This window comes from Mastacembelus armatus, chromosome 21, assembly GCF_900324485.2.
Source record: "Mastacembelus armatus chromosome 21, fMasArm1.2, whole genome shotgun sequence".
In the NCBI taxonomy this organism is placed as follows: Eukaryota; Metazoa; Chordata; class Actinopteri; order Synbranchiformes; family Mastacembelidae; genus Mastacembelus; species Mastacembelus armatus.
This window is the reverse complement of record NC_046653.1, coordinates 22,144,187-22,163,865: the sequence shown is the minus strand read 5'-3', so window position 1 is coordinate 22,163,865 and position 19,679 is coordinate 22,144,187. Positions and strand designations below refer to the sequence as shown.

At 40.3% G+C, this 19,679-nt stretch overlaps 1 protein-coding gene across 1 annotated transcript; it reads left to right on the top strand.

Annotated features, from left to right (window-relative positions):
* On the top strand, window positions 1-19,516 carry parp4 (poly (ADP-ribose) polymerase family, member 4). The gene is made up of 36 exons (XM_026296272.1): window positions 1-126; window positions 511-638; window positions 1,038-1,230; window positions 2,311-2,425; window positions 2,803-2,881; window positions 2,975-3,079; window positions 3,399-3,557; window positions 3,893-4,030; window positions 4,184-4,357; window positions 4,524-4,675; window positions 5,190-5,321; window positions 5,736-5,834; window positions 6,119-6,302; window positions 6,769-6,910; window positions 7,303-7,445; window positions 7,590-7,721; window positions 8,050-8,136; window positions 8,238-8,402; window positions 8,780-8,826; window positions 9,127-9,208; window positions 9,805-9,942; window positions 10,013-10,202; window positions 10,527-10,597; window positions 11,058-11,245; window positions 11,344-11,443; window positions 11,593-11,763; window positions 11,990-12,070; window positions 13,229-13,309; window positions 13,403-13,498; window positions 13,624-13,758; window positions 13,846-13,911; window positions 14,238-15,382; window positions 15,540-15,606; window positions 16,882-16,984; window positions 17,530-17,662; window positions 18,196-19,516. The coding sequence occupies exons 2-36, from the start codon at window positions 513-515 to the stop codon at window positions 18,401-18,403; spliced, it is 5,427 nt and encodes a 1,808-aa protein (XP_026152057.1). The 5' UTR covers window positions 1-126; window positions 511-512; the 3' UTR covers window positions 18,404-19,516.
* The last annotated feature ends 163 nt before the right edge of the window (window positions 19,517-19,679 follow it).

Here is a 19,679-nt window from a genome sequence, read left to right as displayed (position 1 = left end):
CGCGATGCTAGCTTGATGCTAAGCTAACCTGCAGCTTTGTATTTTTCATCAGTTCATGTGACACAAGGACTAACCTTCCCTTTCTGACAACAGCCAGAGGAGCCTCGTCTGCGTATTTACAGCAAAGTAAACCGTAACTTCTTTGTTTAGCCGGTTGTTTACGTCGGCTAAAAGTATAATAATAGCGTTTAGGCAGCTTCGCTTTGCTAGTTTTAAGTTATTTAATTTAATGCTACTTTTGTTTGTCTTACTCTTTTCATATTCGCTGTACAGAGTAAGTTAAATAATGTTAGTGTTGTTTTCACCACAAACTCTTAAGACCTGGTACAGTTTGTATTTGTTTTAAAGGGACTTGTTTCCGGGTTTGTTTGACAGCAAAGCAGATTCAGCTGTGTGTTGTGTGTATAGATGTATGTGTGTATAATGTATGTGTGTATATGTGTATAAGTGTGTAGGGGGCTGTTAAGGAAGCAACAGGTATTTCACTGTTCTTGTGTCCTGTTCTCACAGTCATGGCTGTGTTCAAGAACTGCTCTGTGCTTTTGGAGCTGAAGTATTTGCCCGTCAAAGAAAAGAAGAGGTTGAAATCAATGATAATCGACAATGGAGGCAGCATTTCCTTTGTGGTCAATAAACAGGTAGGTCGATGTGGTCATTCTTTCCTGTACATCAGACGTGTCAAACTCCAGTCCTTGAGGGCCACTGTCCTGCTTGTTTCCCAACTAGCCCTGTCCTTGCAGCTTCTGATTGGGTGAACACACCTGAGGCAGGTAATCAGCAGTGAGTTGGGCAGGGACAGTGACCTTTGAGGACTGGAGTTGGACACCTGTGCTCTAGATGGTTTCTTAGCACCAGGTCTGAGTAATATCAGCCTGCATGCAGAGATGTCAAGCTAAATATACAAAGTAATATCCTATAAAAGTATTAAAAAATGCAACTTGCATGATTGAACATATGCAACACAGTGTTACAGTGAGCGTGATTCTCGATTCCATCTATATCCACATCACTTCTTGCTCTCCGTTGTCTGCCCACAGTGCTCTCTGATAGTGACTAGTGATGTGTCGAGCCTGAGCTCTAACAGGTTGCGTTGCATCCAAAAATACCAGACCCCAGTGGTCGGGCTGGATTATATCTACAGCTGCGTGCACAGAGGAGTCCTTCTGCCATTGGATGAATACAAACTGGATACTTCTTCACTTGCTCTTATCTCCTCACCAAAGCATCAAGGTATTATCTTTAGAGAAAGGAGTATGTTCCCAAAAAACCCATAGATATTGATAAATACTAAGCAGATTTTATATGCAACATATAGAGGGTTAGAAAACAATCATGCTGCACATGATTTTAACATCGTCAGTTCTTTTTTATATCTTATGTACACATACAGTATCTAATGATGTTTCAAAGACAGACCATACCTGTGTCAGGGCCTCATGAAATCAAAAAACTAAATATGTATGTTTTTCAAAGTTGGATACTGTGACGTTTTACTGGAATTTCTTCATGTCAAGCTTGTCATACTGTAGGTTAAAGATATTAAATCATTGCTAGTAATATTTACTGCTAGATATTAAATAACAACTCTCTTTTAAGCATAAAGAACAAACAATGCCATGATTATAATGGTATAAGGAGTTCTAACATGGCCCATTACAAACACAAAGCATTTACAAATGTAGCTGTGTTGGATCCTTTGTAACTAGTAGTAAACTAATGGATCATGAGGTTTAGGTATCCCTAACCCTAACCCTGAGTTTTCTAAATATAAAAACACATTATTTATCTGTCTATAAATGAAGCTTTCAAATTAAAATTTGAAATTTTGCAGCCTGTGTAGTGTGGCTTTCTACACTGTTTATTCAGTCAATGATGTAGGAATGTAAAACGCTAACCACTGATCATCTTGTTTTTTTAGGTAGCCTACTCTATCAACCAGTTAACTAAAGCAGTATAAGGTCTCCACCCATTTCTAGTACAATGACTCATAATTACACAGTCAGCCAGTGTTTCCATGTAACACTCCCACAGGGTTATGAGTTTCTTTAGTTGACACTGGCTCAGCATGTTGTCACATTGATATATGGACATTCTTTGGGTCATAAAGGGAGTGTTTCTGATGAGCCTTGCCCAGTACTCCATTTGTTACACATTCTAAGACAATTCAAACATGCAGTGTACTGAGCGATTATCAAGTGATTACATAGTCTGTGTGTACTTAGATTTGAGCACATACCAGCTCTTGCAGAACATTTGGGCTGTGGTTGAGTAAGTTATAGATTTGTGTCTGTTCTGTCTTGTGCATTGTAGTGTCCAAAGTACCAACAAACAAAGCATTTCCTGAGCCACTCGGAGGTCACTCTGTCAGTGTGACTCAGAAGACGGATGCACCGGAGAGGCATGGAAATGTCCTGGAAAAGTTCAGGTGTAAAAACTAATCATAATGTCATTATACTGGCCATTCATAGTGTGCTACAATAACACTGGGTAATATTAATTGCTTTTACAGATGATTACAATAGTTCTAATCTTCTTTATCCAGGCCTTTATGAAGACATTTTGATAAGCTATTACCTATTTCTGTCTTACATGTGGTAAGACAATACAGTTATTTATTTAAGCCTCTTATTTCACATGAATTTTCAATAACCACTTTTATATTTTCCTTCTTTAGCATTCATTTAGTCAAACACATAAAAGACAAAAGTACTAAAAAGTATAGCTTTCACATGCCACAGAAACTTTGCCATCTCAGGGTGCAGGAGAATAATTTAGATTTTTGTTAATTGTTAAATTTTACAGAATTTATACTGAAACCGATTCTGATCTTCCATCATATCCGGATCGTTTTCAAGTGGCAAAATATTTGATCTTTGAAAAGGTAAAGCTGTGATTTACTTTAATCTCAGTAATAATCCGATTACAGTAGTAGTAGCAGAATTATTAATTTTAACAATATTGTGTTCCTCTCAAGATAAACAGCAATACTTGGTGTGTGCTGGAGCTTCAGAGTTCGAAAGGAAATAATGGACAGCAGTACCGTGTGGTCAGGTACTGGGCCAATGATGTAGAACCCAAGGTAGGTATAGTATAAAGTGTTCATTTTATTTCTTTTCAGCTCGTCTTCATTTTTGTTTGCTTACCTTTTTATTGCTACACTTTTGTGACCTGTTTACATGCATATATACATTTGTGTTTCAATATCTGTTTCAATTTATAGGCCAAGACACACAGTAAATACAGTTATTCAGTTTTACCCAAGAATTGCTTTCTTTTCAATTAGGAAAAACCTCTGAGACAGCATTTAGACCTTCATGAAGACAGTAGATAAACCCACAAAAGTTTTACATTTTTAGCCCCAGCAGAATCAATATCTGGGACTGTGTTTGTTCTGACAGAAAGCAGCGGTGAAGGATATGCTGGTGTTTCTCTCCACATCAGAGGAAGCTCTAGAAGTGTACCAGGCCCTGAGGCAGACCCTGGAGGCTACTGGTCTGCAGCTGAGGGACAGCATCCCTCTGCAGGCTCAGAACCTGGGCTCTGCCGCCCTGCAGCAGGTCTGACTCACTCTCTGCACGTTAATTGAATGGTTTGCACATTTTGGTGTAAGTTTTATCCAAAGTAGTATTAGAATTATGAGAATAACGGAAGTTCCCTGGTTTGCTACAGGCATTGTGGTTTTCAGCACACATACGTATTAGTAAGAGAGAGGACAATAATAATACAAATTGTAAAAATTCATTACACTAAATTGTCTTGATTGTCTTAATTGAATTACTGCAGTATATTCTGCACATATTTATGTTCTGACTTACAAATATTTCTGATATGCATCATATAGTATCTTATAGACATTTGTTTAGCTGATCGATGTGTTCTGTCGGACTGGCAGCTCCTGCTGGAGGAGAGACTGAACACTGGAAGCTTATCACAGGAGGTGGGCGTGTTTGTGGAGTTGCTGTGGACTGAAGCTCTGGGCTGCCTTGACAACGTCCTCACAGTTTCGATCGACCAGCTCAGCCTCAATGACGTAAGGTTTTCTAAGTCGATAACTCTGTCAAATCTCAGCCTACTTTCAGCTGTCCCATCTGCCTGTTCCTCATTTCAACTCATCGAAAAGACTAATCATGAGTCTCATTGGGATTATGTTTGTGCTCCATGCCTTGTGTGAATGTTTGTGTAGGTGAGCAGAGCAGAAGGCTTGTTACTTCAGGCTCAGAAGAAGCTGAATGAGTCAAATTATGCAGAGGTGACTTCTCTCATGGCAGAAGTGTACACACTGCTGCCTCACAGACGCTTCCAGCCTCGCTTAGTTCGCAACACCAAGCTTATCTCTCAGAAGCTGGATCTTTGTCAGGTGACACAGAGAATACACAACATGTGAATACAAGCACAAACACAAAATACACATACATTAAAAAAAAAAAAAAAAAAAATCATGCTTTGAATGAATGTGAATACCTGCTAAATGTGTCCCAAATCTGTATCCAGACTAATGTGAGCATGTTCATTTCTATATCAAGTTAATTAGAGATGTTCTGCACGTAAGTGAGATGACTCTGAGAAGTCCCACAAATTCCTGTCTGGGGAAGTACCGCGCTCTGAGGTGCAGCATAGAGACTGTTCCTCCCAGCAGCCCTGAGTATGAGGCTGTGACTGCTCTGCTGCAGGACAGGTACTGTATCTCCTCAGAAATACCTGTATCTCTATTTGCTGCCAGCCAACACACGTGTATTCACAAAACCTGTTGGAGATATAAATGCACTCTCCCTGTTTTATGTATTCCAGTTTAAAGCCATTTGCTCTTATGGACTCTTATAAGAGCCTGGTAAATTTCCAATGCAAAGAGCATTTAGAGGCACAGAATGCAGTGTAATCTTTATTAGCTTTTACTTTTCTCAAGACATAGACAATACTGAAAATCCATTTTTATTCAGTGCTTCAGTATTCAGTATTCAATGATACTGTAAATGGCCTATAAGTGACTTAAGTAACTGCAAATCAACCAGTAATTCACCAAACAACCTATAATTTTTTACCACAGTGTGACACAATGTTTTGTATGTGTTTTAAAACCTAACGTAGGCAGTAGTGTTCATCCATACATCTATAAATATAATGTATAAGTATTGTATATTTTGTCAGATATTTGTGGCACCTCACTGTGAGTGTTTTTGTTTGATTTGCAGTAAACTGCAGATCCAGCAGGTTCTGCAGGTCTGCAGAGGGGTGGAGCTTCAGACATTTAGGAGTGACCTCGGAAATATTAAGCCCCTCCTCCATTCCTCCAGCCCCAGCAACTTTGTGGGAATCGTGTCTCGGTGAGATCTCACATACACACACAATTCAATGTGATGGCCAGCTATTTCCTATTAGGGGCTCTCTGTATGTAACTATACAAATATATTAATAACATAATTATATTCTCACACACATACCAAAACATTTCAGGATTTGTGTATTAATGATGAAAATGTTTTTTATTCTGTAAATAAAGTTCAACTATATTACAATTTCTCCCATTGTATTTGTATGTTTTGTATTTTTTTCCCATCATCACCCTACAGCTATGATAGATAAGTAATGTTAATGTAAAAATATTTAAGCAGTGTAAGCATGTTTGTGATGTGGTGACACTGACTGTCTGACAGGTACAGTATAATTTACATCTTCCACTGAACAGTTATGAAATAAAACTTTGATTTTACGACTCAGTGTTTTCTCCGTCTCCGTAGTGGTCTCCTGTTGCCCCGTGTTGGAGTGGAGCATCATGGAATAGAGAGAACAGATGTTGGTAATCTGGGCAGTGGAATCTACTTCAGTGATGCTGTTAGGTTAGTAGAAAATCTGAAAGGGACCAGGTTTATTCCATGAAAAATGTCTTTACAAGCCACACAATATGAGTTAGCTTGTCCTTTATTTGATTTACAAGTTACTCTTTTTAATGGCATACATAAAAAAAAAAAAAAAAAACAAGGTCAGAACAAAAGAAGATGATATTGCACTATTGAGCCTCTGATCCTCAGTTGCACCACTTCATCATATGAAAACCCAGATAGTAACAGGGCAGACATCTTCAGTAAGCCTGTCTTTTGTTCTCCATTTTCTAAATCCACAGCACCAGTTTGAAATACTCCAAGCCCAGTGTGACAGACGGCTCTCGGCTGCTGCTGGTGTGTGATGTGGCGTTGGGACGGTGCAAAGACGTCCTCAAGATAGATGTCACACTGACCCAGGCTCCTGAAGGACACCACAGCGTGCACGGGGTCCGCTGCACCCCTAAGACGCAGTCAGAGTTTGGGGTAAGATTGTGTGTGAATATAGATAAAAGGATAACTAGATAATTGGACAGACATCTAAATTAAGTGTGTCTAATATGTATTTTACTCCCATTACTGAGACATAAATCAGTAATTTATCTTGGCAGTGCAAACCAGTCAAATTGACTTCTCAGATTTTTAATCCTAGTGTGGTTTGGTTTGCTTTAGAGAGCTAAACAAGGAAATATAGATTGATTATTCAGCTAAAATATGTTTTCTACTTTATTCTTCTGTTAATCAAAACTAATTTTATATGACAAATGAAATCATCGATGAATTAGTTCACTTAGTATTTTATTAAATCCAAATTACTAATGACTGTAAACATACTGTCATACCGTCAGTATGGCTGTATTCTGTCAAATTTATTTGACTTAGCATCACTCAGCCCTAGCATATCTGTGCCTGTGTATATACTCTGACATGTGTAACTGTATTTGTGCTCAAGGATGATGAATACGTGGTGTACAGTCCTGATCAGGTGAAGCTGAAGTATGTGGTTCAGTTCAGCATTGAGGGAGACCAGCTGTCAGAGTTCAGTCCTGCTATTGACACCTCAGCTGAGCCGTGTCTGGCCTCTTCTGGCCCAGGTGAGCACCGAACACCGAAGTACAGTTGTCCTCACAGGCTTTTCCACTCTTGGAAGAAGAGAATTGCTCATAAGTGTAATCAAAACATGTTTCTGTACAGCTTTTGCCTTTATAATTTTCCTAACAGTCTCCTGTTTTCTAACATATTTCATAACATTTTCATGCGGAATTTACAGAAATGTGGTGACTTTCTTTAAATGTTGCAAATTATGTAACAATGGTAAATACAGTCAGTTTTATTGATTTATAGAAGTATCTGCTATGTAGATCATGGAAAACAGATATATATACTGCAATAAATATCGTACACCATACAGTAAATAGTAACTATGTAAAATGTTAAATGTATGTGCAAGCAAACAAGTGTTTTGCATAATTGTGTGTGGATGTAGAGCTTATGTCAGAGGATGATGGGGTTGAAAACATTAAAAACCCACTGGAGGACGTGACAGCGGGTCTTTTGGACAGCGCTGGTCAGCAGCTCCCTCTGCAGGGTGTCCATGTAAGGTGCAAATTGATGGATCTGCTCTCTCAGGTGAACAAAAATGATTCTGTTTTTTTTTTTATTATTTATTACAGTGCATTAGACTACTTAATATAAAGCCGTTTACTGTCTCACATCTCGGGTGAAGCATTAACGACATGTCTTTCATCTGTCCTGTGTTGGGTCATCTTATAGGTCATCATCTTCCAGAAATACACCAACATGAGCTCAGTGCCCATCGAGGCGAAGTATGTTTTCCCACTGGATGATTTTGCTGCAGTGTGTGGATTTGAAGCTTTCATCAATGGGAAACATGTGGTGGGACAGGTAACATCAGTTTAGCATTTACCATCAGTTACTCTGTTTCTTTATTATTTAATATGTTATTTCATTACATTATTCTCAGTGAGAAGTGACAAAAGTTGTCAGACAGTACAACAGTGATATAATATGTACTGTGATTTTTCTTATCTCTGTTGCTTTTACATGTTTTGACCAGTGTTTACACGCTGCTCTTTTAATTAACAGCTGAGGCATTCCATGCATGTTTGGCAAACCTCACCCACCAGTGCAACCTAAAGGATAAAACAAACGTCATGGGATTATTTGCAAAACTAGATTAACTAGTTACGTTTTGTGTCTGTCTGGTCCTCAGGTGAAGGAGAAAGAGAAGGCCCGCAGGGAGTACAAGCAGGCTATTGAGAAAGGCCATGGAGCTTACCTCATGGATCAGGACGCCCCTGTACATTCTCACATCATCATAATCATCATGTGCATGATCAAGCTCTTAAGTCTAGCAGTTTCTAATTTTGACTGTTGAATCGTTTTCTGTGCTCCCTGCAGGATGTATTCACCATCAGTGTGGGCAACCTGCCACCTGGTGCAACTGTTCTCATTAAAGTTACCTTTGTGTCTGAGCTGATCGTCAGAGATGGGAGTATTTTCTTCTCTCTGCCTGGGAGTGTGGCTCCATGGCAGGAGAGTGCAGCTCTCAACCAGACCACCCAGGTGAGAGGAGCCAAGTATCGCTGTGGTTTATTTCATTCCTTCTCATTAGTTAAATGTCTGACACAGCAGCACATATCAGACATAGTGGAACATGTCTGTACTTTTTCTTGGTTTGCCTTTATAGTTTGCCTTCATCAGGCTAAACCTTTTATCACAGTCCAGATGTTAGTTTGGATATGATGGATTGTGTTGCATGTGCTGTGTCTATTTGTTTTTTAAAAGGAGGGACAAATAAACAATCCCAGGCCGCAATTGTGTTACAGTTGTTGAGTTTTTGCCAGTGTTCATTGTGTTGCATTAGGCTTGTGTCTTCCTGTCATGACACGATGCAGTAGATTGTCCCCGTGTGCTTGACTTTTGTTTGCATCACTCATCAGGTCACTGTGAAGAAGGTGCGTGTGACCGAGGACGCAGCAAGCACAAGGTGAGTTATGTTGCATGTTATATGTATTTTGACTGTCTCTGTGTTTAGCTTCATTTTGACTCCAGATGAAGTAAGCGGTGGTGCAGTGTGGTGAAATAACACACCTGCTGACCTGTACATCCACAAAGAATGAATCACCGACATTATTGTTAATTGGTTAGTTATCATTGTCAGTGTAGAACATTTGGCTACAAAATTGTGTTTGTCTTTGTGTCCTCCCCTGTAAGACTTTGTGATAATGCAGTGTACTGTAAATGTGTGTATTAACAAATGTGTTAATGTTTTGTTTCCTTCTCTCAGAGAGTTCACCCTGGACATGTCAATAGAGATGCCCCATGAAATCACCAGTCTGCAGTGCATTACTCACCAAGTCAAGATGAAGGTAATTTGGCTGTTTTACACTTCAGTCATCGTGTATTTTGATTAGGTAGTTGGATTCCTATGTAAGTGTACAAAGGTCCAGAAAAAGAGGCAAAAAGCAAATCAAGTAAAAATATAGTGTCTACCAAAATAGGCTGAATATCTCAATATTTAGATCAATCAAGGAATTAAGTTCTTGAAAATATTTGGTGTTTTGATGTGTCACCACCTCTTTAGTGTAAAAATGTTCACTCATCAATGTTTTGTTTTCATAGACCCCTACTAATAGGGTTCAGTCGTCTATTGTACCTCTCGTTTATGTGCTAATTACTGAATATATTGAACTACAGTGTGTCACTACAACGTGTCTGCTTTTCTTTGTTTTATCATAACACAGAGATTCATTTATTTTTGGTTGGAGATAATTTGTTTTTTAGTTCAATTTCAGATTTCCTTCTCTTTGTTTCTGTGTGTGTGTGTGTGTGTGTGTGTGTGTGTGTGTGTGTGTGTGTGTGTGTGTGTGTGTGTGTGTGTGTGTGTGTGTGTGTGTGTGTGTGTGTGTGTGTGTGTGTGTGTGTGTGTGTGTGTGTGTGTGTGTGTGTGTGAGTGATCTCATAGAGAACAGCCTGTAAGGCAGTGGTGAGTGTGCTGCCAGGAGAGGTCATTGGTCCAGATGGTTTCCAGCTGTCAGTCACTCTGTCTGATGTCCACCTGCCCAGGATGTGGGTGGAGAAACACCCTGACAAAGACAGCCAGGTCTGTCTTTCAGTTTTCCTCATGTTCTCTGTCTGTTACTTTTCACACTAACTTTTAATCTCTCCTCTAGGCTTGCATGTTGGTTTTCTATCCACACTTTGATGTCGGCTCCGGTTCAGCATGTGATGAAGTCGTCCTGTTGCTGGACACGTCTGAGTCCATGAAGGGGGAGTCTTTCCGCATGGCCCAGAGAATCGCCCTGCAGGTCCTCAAAACCCTCGACCACAACCTTCGACTTAATGTCATTTTGTTTGGCACAGGTCAGTTTTACTGACAGGACAGTTTTACACACACAAGAGTATTTCAGCATTTCATCACATGCGAGATAAGTTTCAGGTACATGTAATATTAATATTATTTAATTCCATCAGTGCAAGGGTTCTGTAAATGGACACTTTTTACCATGAGAAGTCTACACTCTTTTTACATGAAAGATTACGTTTTTTTTGTAGCTTCAATCTCTTCAGTTTCTCATATATAATGAATTTACCAAATATTCTGCAAAAGTAAGAAATCAGCATACTAGGCAGTAGTCATAGTCATGATGTTTGTCCTGATTCCCGTTTGCTGTTTGTGTACGTCAGATCACAAAGAAGCTTTCCTGACAGCACAGCCACTTGTTGAAGTTCGACAGGCAGCTGACAGATTTATCAGGGTGAGGTTTGACAGATTATTTAACACCGTTGTTCAGCCTGGAAGCTCTTGTCATATTGAGTAGCATCACTGCAGAAATCTGACATGAAACAAGCATATATTGTTTTTAAAATCAAACTTAAAAGGCTGCTGGTGCTTTATTTCATGTAGTTATTTCCATTGATTGATATGATTAAATCCTAAAGTTCAATAGTATAACAATTAACATTTTAAACTAAAGAATGTTTCAGGTTATAATAAATGTTTATTGTACAGTGAAACCAGATGTAAACTGTATATCTTCTATGAATGAGCTGATATGATTGTATTAGTGTAACATTTACATGAAACAGCCCGGGTGCAACCATTCAGGAGTTGGACATATTTTCAGGGTCAAAAATTCACAATGTCTTCACAATGCTGTTAATAATGGCGTTACATGAATGTGGCATCTAAAAACTCAGCTTATCTCTTTCCATCAGCTGTTCCCTCCAGAAGGGGGCAGCACCGAGCTGTGGCGGCCTCTCCGGGCTCTCAGTTTGTTGCCCCCGTCCCGCGGCCTCAGGAATCTGCTGCTGTTGTCAGACGGACACATCCAGAACACGGAGTTCACTTTGCAGCTGCTCAGAGACAACGTTCAGCACAGCCGCCTCTTTACCTTCGGCCTCAGGTGTGAACAGGGCACAGGGTCGTACGTGGAGTGTTAGGATATTAACTTGATTGATTCATTTTCAAGGTGTGTTTTTGTGTTTCTCCTTGTTATTTCAGCCCAACAGCTAATCGGCACATGCTGAGAGCACTTGCCCAGGCAGGGGGTGGAGCCTATGAATTCTTTGACACGAAAACGAAACACAATTGGGCAGAAAAGGTAAGACTGACTGCTCCATCATCATCATATAGTTTCACTCACCAAACTCCTATTTCACAGGAGGATTTTTTTCAGTCCTACTGTATTTCCAATGCTACAACTCACATCAGATGAAATAAGCACTGTTACTTTGTCTGTTCTGGCTGCAGGTCACATGTCAGGTGAAGCGTATGGCGTCTCCTGGCTGCAGCTCAGTGTCAGTGAAGTGGCAGCAGTTCAACCCGGCAGCACCCACTCCTGTACAAGCTCCCAAGCAGCTCCATGCTCTGTTCAATGACTGTCACACCCTGGTTTACGGCTTTGTGCCGCACTGCACTCAGGTATGTAGTTTATATACGATTGCAAAGTGAATTGTTATAAAGTCTTTAAAATATGGGGAACTATTGAAAATGCTCATGACTCTTTCCCAGAGCCTAAAGACTGCAAGAAATTGCAGCCAGTTATTGTTTTCTATAATCAACAGCCAAAACATAACATTGAAAAATGAACATAAATATGCAGCAAATTCTTAACTTATATAAAACTGCAACTATTCGGTTCATACAGGCCACCCTCCTTGGAAACCTGAGTGGCCAAGAGCTCAAAACTATGGTGTCAACCAGTGATCTGCAGAAGACCAGGGGCACAGTAAGAACATGCACATTCACAGTCTCAGCTGAACCTGCTGCAAATGTCTAATGTCAGCTGCTGAATGTGGTTAACTACCTCGGCCAATAAATAAGTCAAACATTAAAGTAATTGTGTTTCGCACAACACGCGCACCTTAATAGTTTACCCTGAGGTCTACATGCACTAAGCATTTAGCAACTTTCTCCGGTAAGCGGATTTCTAAACTGTCATATAAATGAGAAACATGGTTTTTGATTTCTCCTGGACGTGGCCCATTTCTCAGGTATACAGTGTCTTCAGGTGGATGACAAAAGACTGCAGATAGAGAAGGCAGCAGAGTGGGAACACTGTGAAAAGGAGCTCTGTTCTGTCTTCCTTTGTATCGCTCACCGTGCTGTCATCTGTTCTGACACACAAAAAAGTCAGAAAGCACTGTCTTGTATCACCATGTAGTTGAGTTCAGTGACCCATCGTTTCAAACTAAGTCTTGGGAACAGGAGAAATCTCTGTAATAATCTGCTGCATGTATACGTATACACAAATGTACGGTGTATAAATCACGTTCTCCAATTACCCGTATAATATGATTTCTCTGACAAAACTGGGGGCATTCCACAAAGCAGGTTTAGTGAAAACTCAGTCGTTTAACCCTGTGTTGAGGGAAACCCAAAGTTTCTGTTCCAGAAACAGTTATTATTTTATCTGGGAGTCAGTTACGTTCCTCACATGTACACCATGGATTTATCCTCAAATTAAATCTATAGGATGCACCTCTTTTGTTACACTCTGTGGATAGAGCACCACTCACCCCCTGTCCAGACCTCAAGATGTGATGGGTTAGGCTGTTGACTGTGTCGTTTGAAATAAAAGCCACTGAATGATGTAATAAAACCAGTGAACGATGTTTAATTTCTTTAATGCTTAAACCAAATGAGATTATAATAATGAGCATATGGAGTAGCATATGCCTTACCTGTTTCTACGGTGTTCCCATATTTCATTTAGAGCTGCTGCCAGGTGCTTTTGGTCCATTGGATTGAAGGGCATAGACCTTTTTATAGTCCTCAGAGCTCAGGGTGAAGTTCAGAGTCTGTTGAACCTGCTTTCTGGAAAACCCCCCTGGATAATTAAGTTAGGATTAAATTATGATTATAACGTATATTCCTGTATGTTCAGTTTCTTCACAAGCTCACAGCGAGGGCCCTCATCAGGGATTATGAAGATGGAAGCCTAGATGCCGATGAAGCTGAACATGAGGTGTGTTTATGTGTCACTGAGTGAGACTATAAGCAACATACTCTAGTTTAAACATCCAGTCTGACCTCTGCATGTTGATTTCTGCTTTTCCAGGGGAAGAAAGCGGAGTTGAAATCCTTCATTGTTGAGTTAAGCAAAGAGTTCTCAATTCTGTCTCAGTTCACCAGCTTTGTGGCCATCGAGGAAAGGGTTCGTGCAGTTTTTTAGACTTTTTCAGTTATTTGTATTCACACACAAACATCCACCCAATCGATGTTTTTCCACATGTTGTTTTATAGCTTCCAAGTAAAACAAAATCATCTACCCCATTTCAGGGCTCTGAACAAGCAGAGGAGGGTTTCACTGATGTCCCTAAGTTGATTGCAGAGGAAGACGTGGACTTCCTCCCTTACATCAGCTGGAGTTCTCCTGAGCATAGGGACACAAGCAGTTCTGAGGAAGATGAGTGGGTGAGCATACAACCCACTGTGTGTAGTGAAGGACAAGGCAAATTCACTTGTTGGGATTCATTAACCCTGCGTTTTTCTCCGTTGTAGGATGACGACTCGTCTCCACCACATGATAGCGCACTTTCTCCTGAATTGGCATTTCTGTCTGCACTGGTTAGTCCCCTCACAAATACACGGCAGCTGCATGTTTTGCAATTTTTTTGGGAAAACAACACAGTAAATGCAGTTTTTTTTTTTTTTTAGATTGAGCTGTTATTTTTAATACATGGACTGTGTGTGGAAAAACTAATACATGTTTTAGAGAAATGAAACCTAAATGTTATTGTTAAGACAAAGCAATGTAAACAAAGTAAACTAAGGTGACAAAGCTTGGTTGACAGAGTTTGTCTAAACTCAGTTAGTTGTTCAGTTTTAATTTGTGAGCAGTATAAGTTTTTACTCCATTTTGCTTTTTTACATTCTCTCTTGTTTGATTTCAGGCACATGAGGACGATGAAGATGAATTTGAAGATTCTTTTATGGGAAACTGTCTGCTTGCCATGCTCAACCAGGAACTTGCCTATACCTCCCCCCCCTCCCCCTCCGTGGGGAGAGCCCTTCTGGGCACTTCATTATGTGAACAAAGCTTTGCTGCCCCCCCACCTTCTCCACTTTCCCGACTTTCGATTGATACTAGGGCCTCCGCATATGAGAGTTCTTCTCTGAGCTCTTCTATACAAAGTGCTCCCCTTCCTCACCCACCTCCTCCACCTCCTCCACCTCCCCAACCTTTGATTTATACTAGGGCCGATGATTATGAGGGTTCTTCTCTGAGCTCTTCTATACAAAGTGCTCCCCTTCCTCACCCACCTCCTCCACCTCCTCCACTTTCATCTTGTACTAGGGCCTCCGCATATGAGAGTTTGTCTCTGAGCTCTTCTATACAAAGTGCTCCCCTTCCTCACCCACCTCCTCCACCTCCCCATTCTTTGATTTATACTAGGGCCGATGCTTATGAGGGTTCTTCTCTGAGCTCTTCTAGGCAAAGTGCTCCCCTTCCTTGCTCACCTCCTCCTGTACCTAGATGTTACAGGTCTCCAAACTCACTAATACTGACGCGCAGAGTAGTTCCCCAAAAAGAGCAGGTAGCCGATCTCGATGAGCCCTTTTCTGGAAGTCCCATGAGCTTTGGCATACTGAACCGTATTGTTAAGCACTCATGTGAGGCAAAACCTATGAGCGCCGTGTCCCCCAGAGATACAAGGTTACCCACTCCAAAAAGTTTGCCCAGATTTGACATTTCAGTGAAGGAGAAAGCATCTCCAGTCTTATTCGGTAGCTCCTCTATGAAAGGGGACGGACTCCGTTTTGCAACTCCAGATATGTCAGGTGTTTTCACTCATTCTGAAGCTTCAGACCAAGTTCCTGAGACATCAGGCCAGGGTCTGTTTCAAGTTCAAAAGGGGATGCAAATGTATGCACGCACTTACTCACTGTCCAAAGTAGATATTCAACCAGGAGGTGTTGCTTTCGAGTGTGGACTGGCCCAAACTCAGTCTGCACTTCGACCTCGGAGGGGAAGGGTATGTAAGCGTGGTCTACCTGCAGGCGTGCTGGACACAGCACAAGCTCCCTCATTCTTTGGGTAAGTCCCAAAATAATTATTCATTTTTTACGGAAAGTAAAGTCACTGTAAGTGTGTGTTTATTTTTAGCTTTCTGGATGTGCTAAATATATATACAGCAGCTTTCACACTGACGTCAGCATTGACTAACTTTTCTGCTGTGATTGTGTTTTTCCAGGACAAACTCAGCAAATCCAGAAACACTGAAGCTCAAATGGACAAAGATCTTCCAGATGCAGCATGCAGTAAGACTTATATGCTTTTAATATTAAGATGCTTTACATTTTTGATAGGTTGCCTTCAGTGTTGCCACTGAACAGATGGAGCTAAAAAGGCAGATTGATGTATTTTCATGTAGGAATTCAGAGAGTTTTACAAACTAATGTCTGTGAATGAAATCTGTCCTTGCTGACAAGTAAAACTCTTCGCTTTGGGGAAAGCTTTAGTTTCTGTAACTCAGTTGTCCTCTGGGATGACTAGCTGTCTCAAAAGCCTCATTAAACTTTGTTGTAACTTTGGAACCTTTTGTTAACAGTGTTGTGATTGAGTGAACCACAGCAGTTTTAGTTTTGGCTCCTGTGATCGGAGCCAGTTAAAGTTACAAGAGAAGTTACTTTGCATCTGCTACAGCAATATGTTTTTCATTTATTTGATTACGTTTTATGCTCGTCATCCTTTGGGCTGCTTACAGTCATGTTGTGTTAGATCTACTTGCTAGGCTGTCCACACAAACTTAGCACCTCATTTACAACATGAAAGTTCTGATGCTTTAGAACAAAATGTCCTCAGCATGCAATTTCTCTTTTACTGCCCTGAATGATGTGTTGCTGAGACAGTTTCAGTCTAAATCTAAATCTGTGAAGTAAATAGAGCCTGTTCTAGTAAAATTATTTGGATTCATTTGTTTGTGTTAAGCATTAGGTAGGTATTGCTCACTGTTGATGCAGAGTGATGCATTGTGTCAGAATCCAATATTTATTGGAATTTATACAGTCCTTGGTTTTACATTTTTATAATGCAAGTTATACAGGTTATAAAGTTTGGAGCAAGTAAGGGCTTCAGCATTTAGCAGTGGGTCAAATAGTTTAGCCACAGGGTGGATTTTGGTCCAGAGGCCCGTGTTTTCCCACAGTATCCTCTATCCGTCATCTACTACTTATCCTGGCAAATTCCGTGTCACATGGGCTGGGGCCAATCCCAGCTGACAGTGGGTGAGAGTAACGGTACACCCTGGATCAGAGACGCAGAGTGAACGTGCAAACTCCGCACAAGGCTCCAGGGTCGAACAGACTTCGGACCTGGAGCCTTCTTGCTGTGAGGGGACAGTCCTAAGCATTGCATCGATGTGCTGCGTCCCACAACACCTATGTGTAAACTGTTACAACCCAATGTTTTGGTTTTGTGTCTTCCTAGGATTTATAAAAAAATATAGTTACCTGCCCTTATCCATGGCATAGTGAGAAATGAGTGTCTGCTTACAACCTATGATAGGAAAACTGATATTTGTCTGTGTGTTGCAGGAGGGCTACTGGATGTTAACCACAGAACTGGGCGAATGCATAAATGTTGATGTGGACCACTTTGTCAATGTGTTCCTGAAAAATAAGGGCATTCATTCTCTAGGTGAGAACACTGAGAACCTGTTTCAGGACTTAACAGTGGAAATAACTTTTTCATTTCAGATTATTGTTAAATATTTAACTGAGAATGAGGTTGTACAGATTTGGAATAATTGTCAAACCTTTTTTTTTTTTTTCAACAAACTTCAACAAAAAACATAATGAAAAGTTGAAGTTTCATATTAAATGTAAAGTCATTATTTAAAATAAGAAATGATTAGAGCCATAATTAGAGAAATACTCTAGATCAGGGGTGTCCAACTCCAGTCCTCCAGGACCACAGGCCACTGTCCTGCTTGTATCCCTGCCCTTGCAGCTTCTGATTGGCTGATGCAGGTAATCAGGGATGGGACACTCAAATCGGAAACAAATCATATGCAACAAAAAGTTCTTTCCACAAATACTCTCCTGTGACTGTGCTTGTTGTTATTGGAAACCTCTGTTTTAGTGAATCTGTGAAGAGTGTGTCCAGAGATTTGTCCTAGAAATGTATACCTTGATTCTTTCCAGTTCCCACTAATGTTAACATCAGGTACGTGTGTGCTGCAGGTGTCAAGGCCTGTGCAGAGATCCTGAAGCTGATAGCGACTCTCCTGGTTCTGCAGCTGATGAGGGTGGAGAAGCTGGAGGAAGGCAAACTGCTCCGCACCCTCTTTTGCCTGAACGACTCCTCTCAGCCCAGGTTTGACCACAACCATGCACAACAACAGCAACAACGTAAAGACAGTCAAATAAGGTCGTCATATCATATGGTCATATCATACTTTCCCAATCCCTCTTTTGTCCAAGCAACAGTCTAAACCACATTAATCATTCTTTTAAAATGAATGATCCAAATGAAAAGTAGTAACTAAAGCATATAAAGCTGTCAAATACATGTGATTGGGTAAAAACACATATTTCCTTCTGGGTTGTAACATAGAAGAAGTTTTAGTGGCATGAAAAGATAAATACAGTGCAGTACTTGAATAAATGTACTTGTTAAACCAGTCGATATGAAAATAACCAAGACACAAGATCTGATAGACACAAAAAGAAACTAATCTGTATAATGAACAGATCTTTATTTAAACATGACCTTACATTTCCCACTGTCCTTTGACACACACCTGCCTGGTTTAAGCTGTTTTCCTCAGTTATGAAGTTTGTAAACCCAGCTGACACTTATTTCCAGAGTAGCTTCCACTTTTGGTAACGACTGACTTTCTGTACCAGGCCTGAGCAGTGGGAGCAGGTAAAGAGGGCGGTGGACTGGGTTTGCTGGGCCGACCGGCAGTATCCTTGTATCTACAGCCGACTGGAGCTTGGACTGAGCTGGGAGTCCTCCACCCGCCAGCTTCTGGGCTACGAAGGCCTGCCCCCCTTCTCTCCTCTCAGTGGTCTGAACCTGCAGAGGACCACAGCTCCTCTGTTTGTCCACTGAGCTGTCCAACATAACTGAGGGAGCTGGGAAAAAAGATGAGAGAAAGCCAATCAGAGATTTTTTTAAATTAGATTTATTTTACTTATACTTGCTCATGTCTTTGCATTATGTCACTGTATATACATGTACTTAGGCAAGAAACAGTTGGCAGCAGATGAACCATTAACCTTTTAACATCCCCACTAAGAAAAAAACAATGTTTTTTATCTCCATAGTACAATAATAATAAGTAAAAACAACAGATAATCACTGTTTTTATTTGATTTATTTTTTAGACACCACAGTTTGTTTGTATGGGTCCTGTGTTACATACAAATTTTCTCAACAAGTATGTGCTCTACCAGGAAACACTCTTTCTTTAGTTGAGGTAGTGGATTTAAGATTTCCCCAGCTAGATTTAAAGTGGAATTCAATTCATCATCCGCGCACGTGCAGAATTTTATGCTCCTAGCAGGTGTGCAACAAAACCATCATCAACTCTCCCGTCAACCGTGAAACAATGCATATGTTGAACATCTACCATTCTCCACCTCTGACTTCTCTATTGTAGGCTGAAGGTTCAAAGAGAAGAAAATATACACTGTGAAATGGAAGGGCAGTTTATGGACGGTTGTTTAGAGAATGAATAGATGATGGATCCACACACTCCCTCTCTCTCTCTCTCTCTGTCAATGGGTTTTATGTTTTTCACTATCTAGCACTTATAATTAACAAGAAGCAACAAATGACAAGCTCTTACAGCCAGAGTCTGTGTACCAGTGAGTATCAAATGGGATGGGAGGTCTTTTATCACATGATTTTAGAATTTGTACAGATCTTTTCTGGTATTAGCTGCACAAAAACTGTTTGAAACATCTGAAGGACAAATAAAATATCAGATGTACTTTGACAAGAGTTACAGGGATTTGAACAAAAGGTTGTATCTCGTTCTTTTCCTCAGACACTACATACATCTGATGATGTATGGTCAGTTTATGAAAGATAATTACAAATACAAAGATTTAAGGTATATAAGAACAACAGATTTAAGATTTAATCAGGTGTCTTCTTTTCTTGGGAATTGTTTGATCATGTTGTTTGATCATGAACTGAATTAAACTCTTTTCAAATGTTCCTCCAACGTTGTAATATCTTTTGTTGTGTTTACCATGCTCGTGATACCTAATCCAGTTTTTTTGTTTCTGTTCTGATTAGATAAGTGAGATTCAGTTTGTTAATGGGTTTGAAAACCCAAACAGGCCACAAATGTGTGAAATTGAAAGTGTGTCAATCTGTA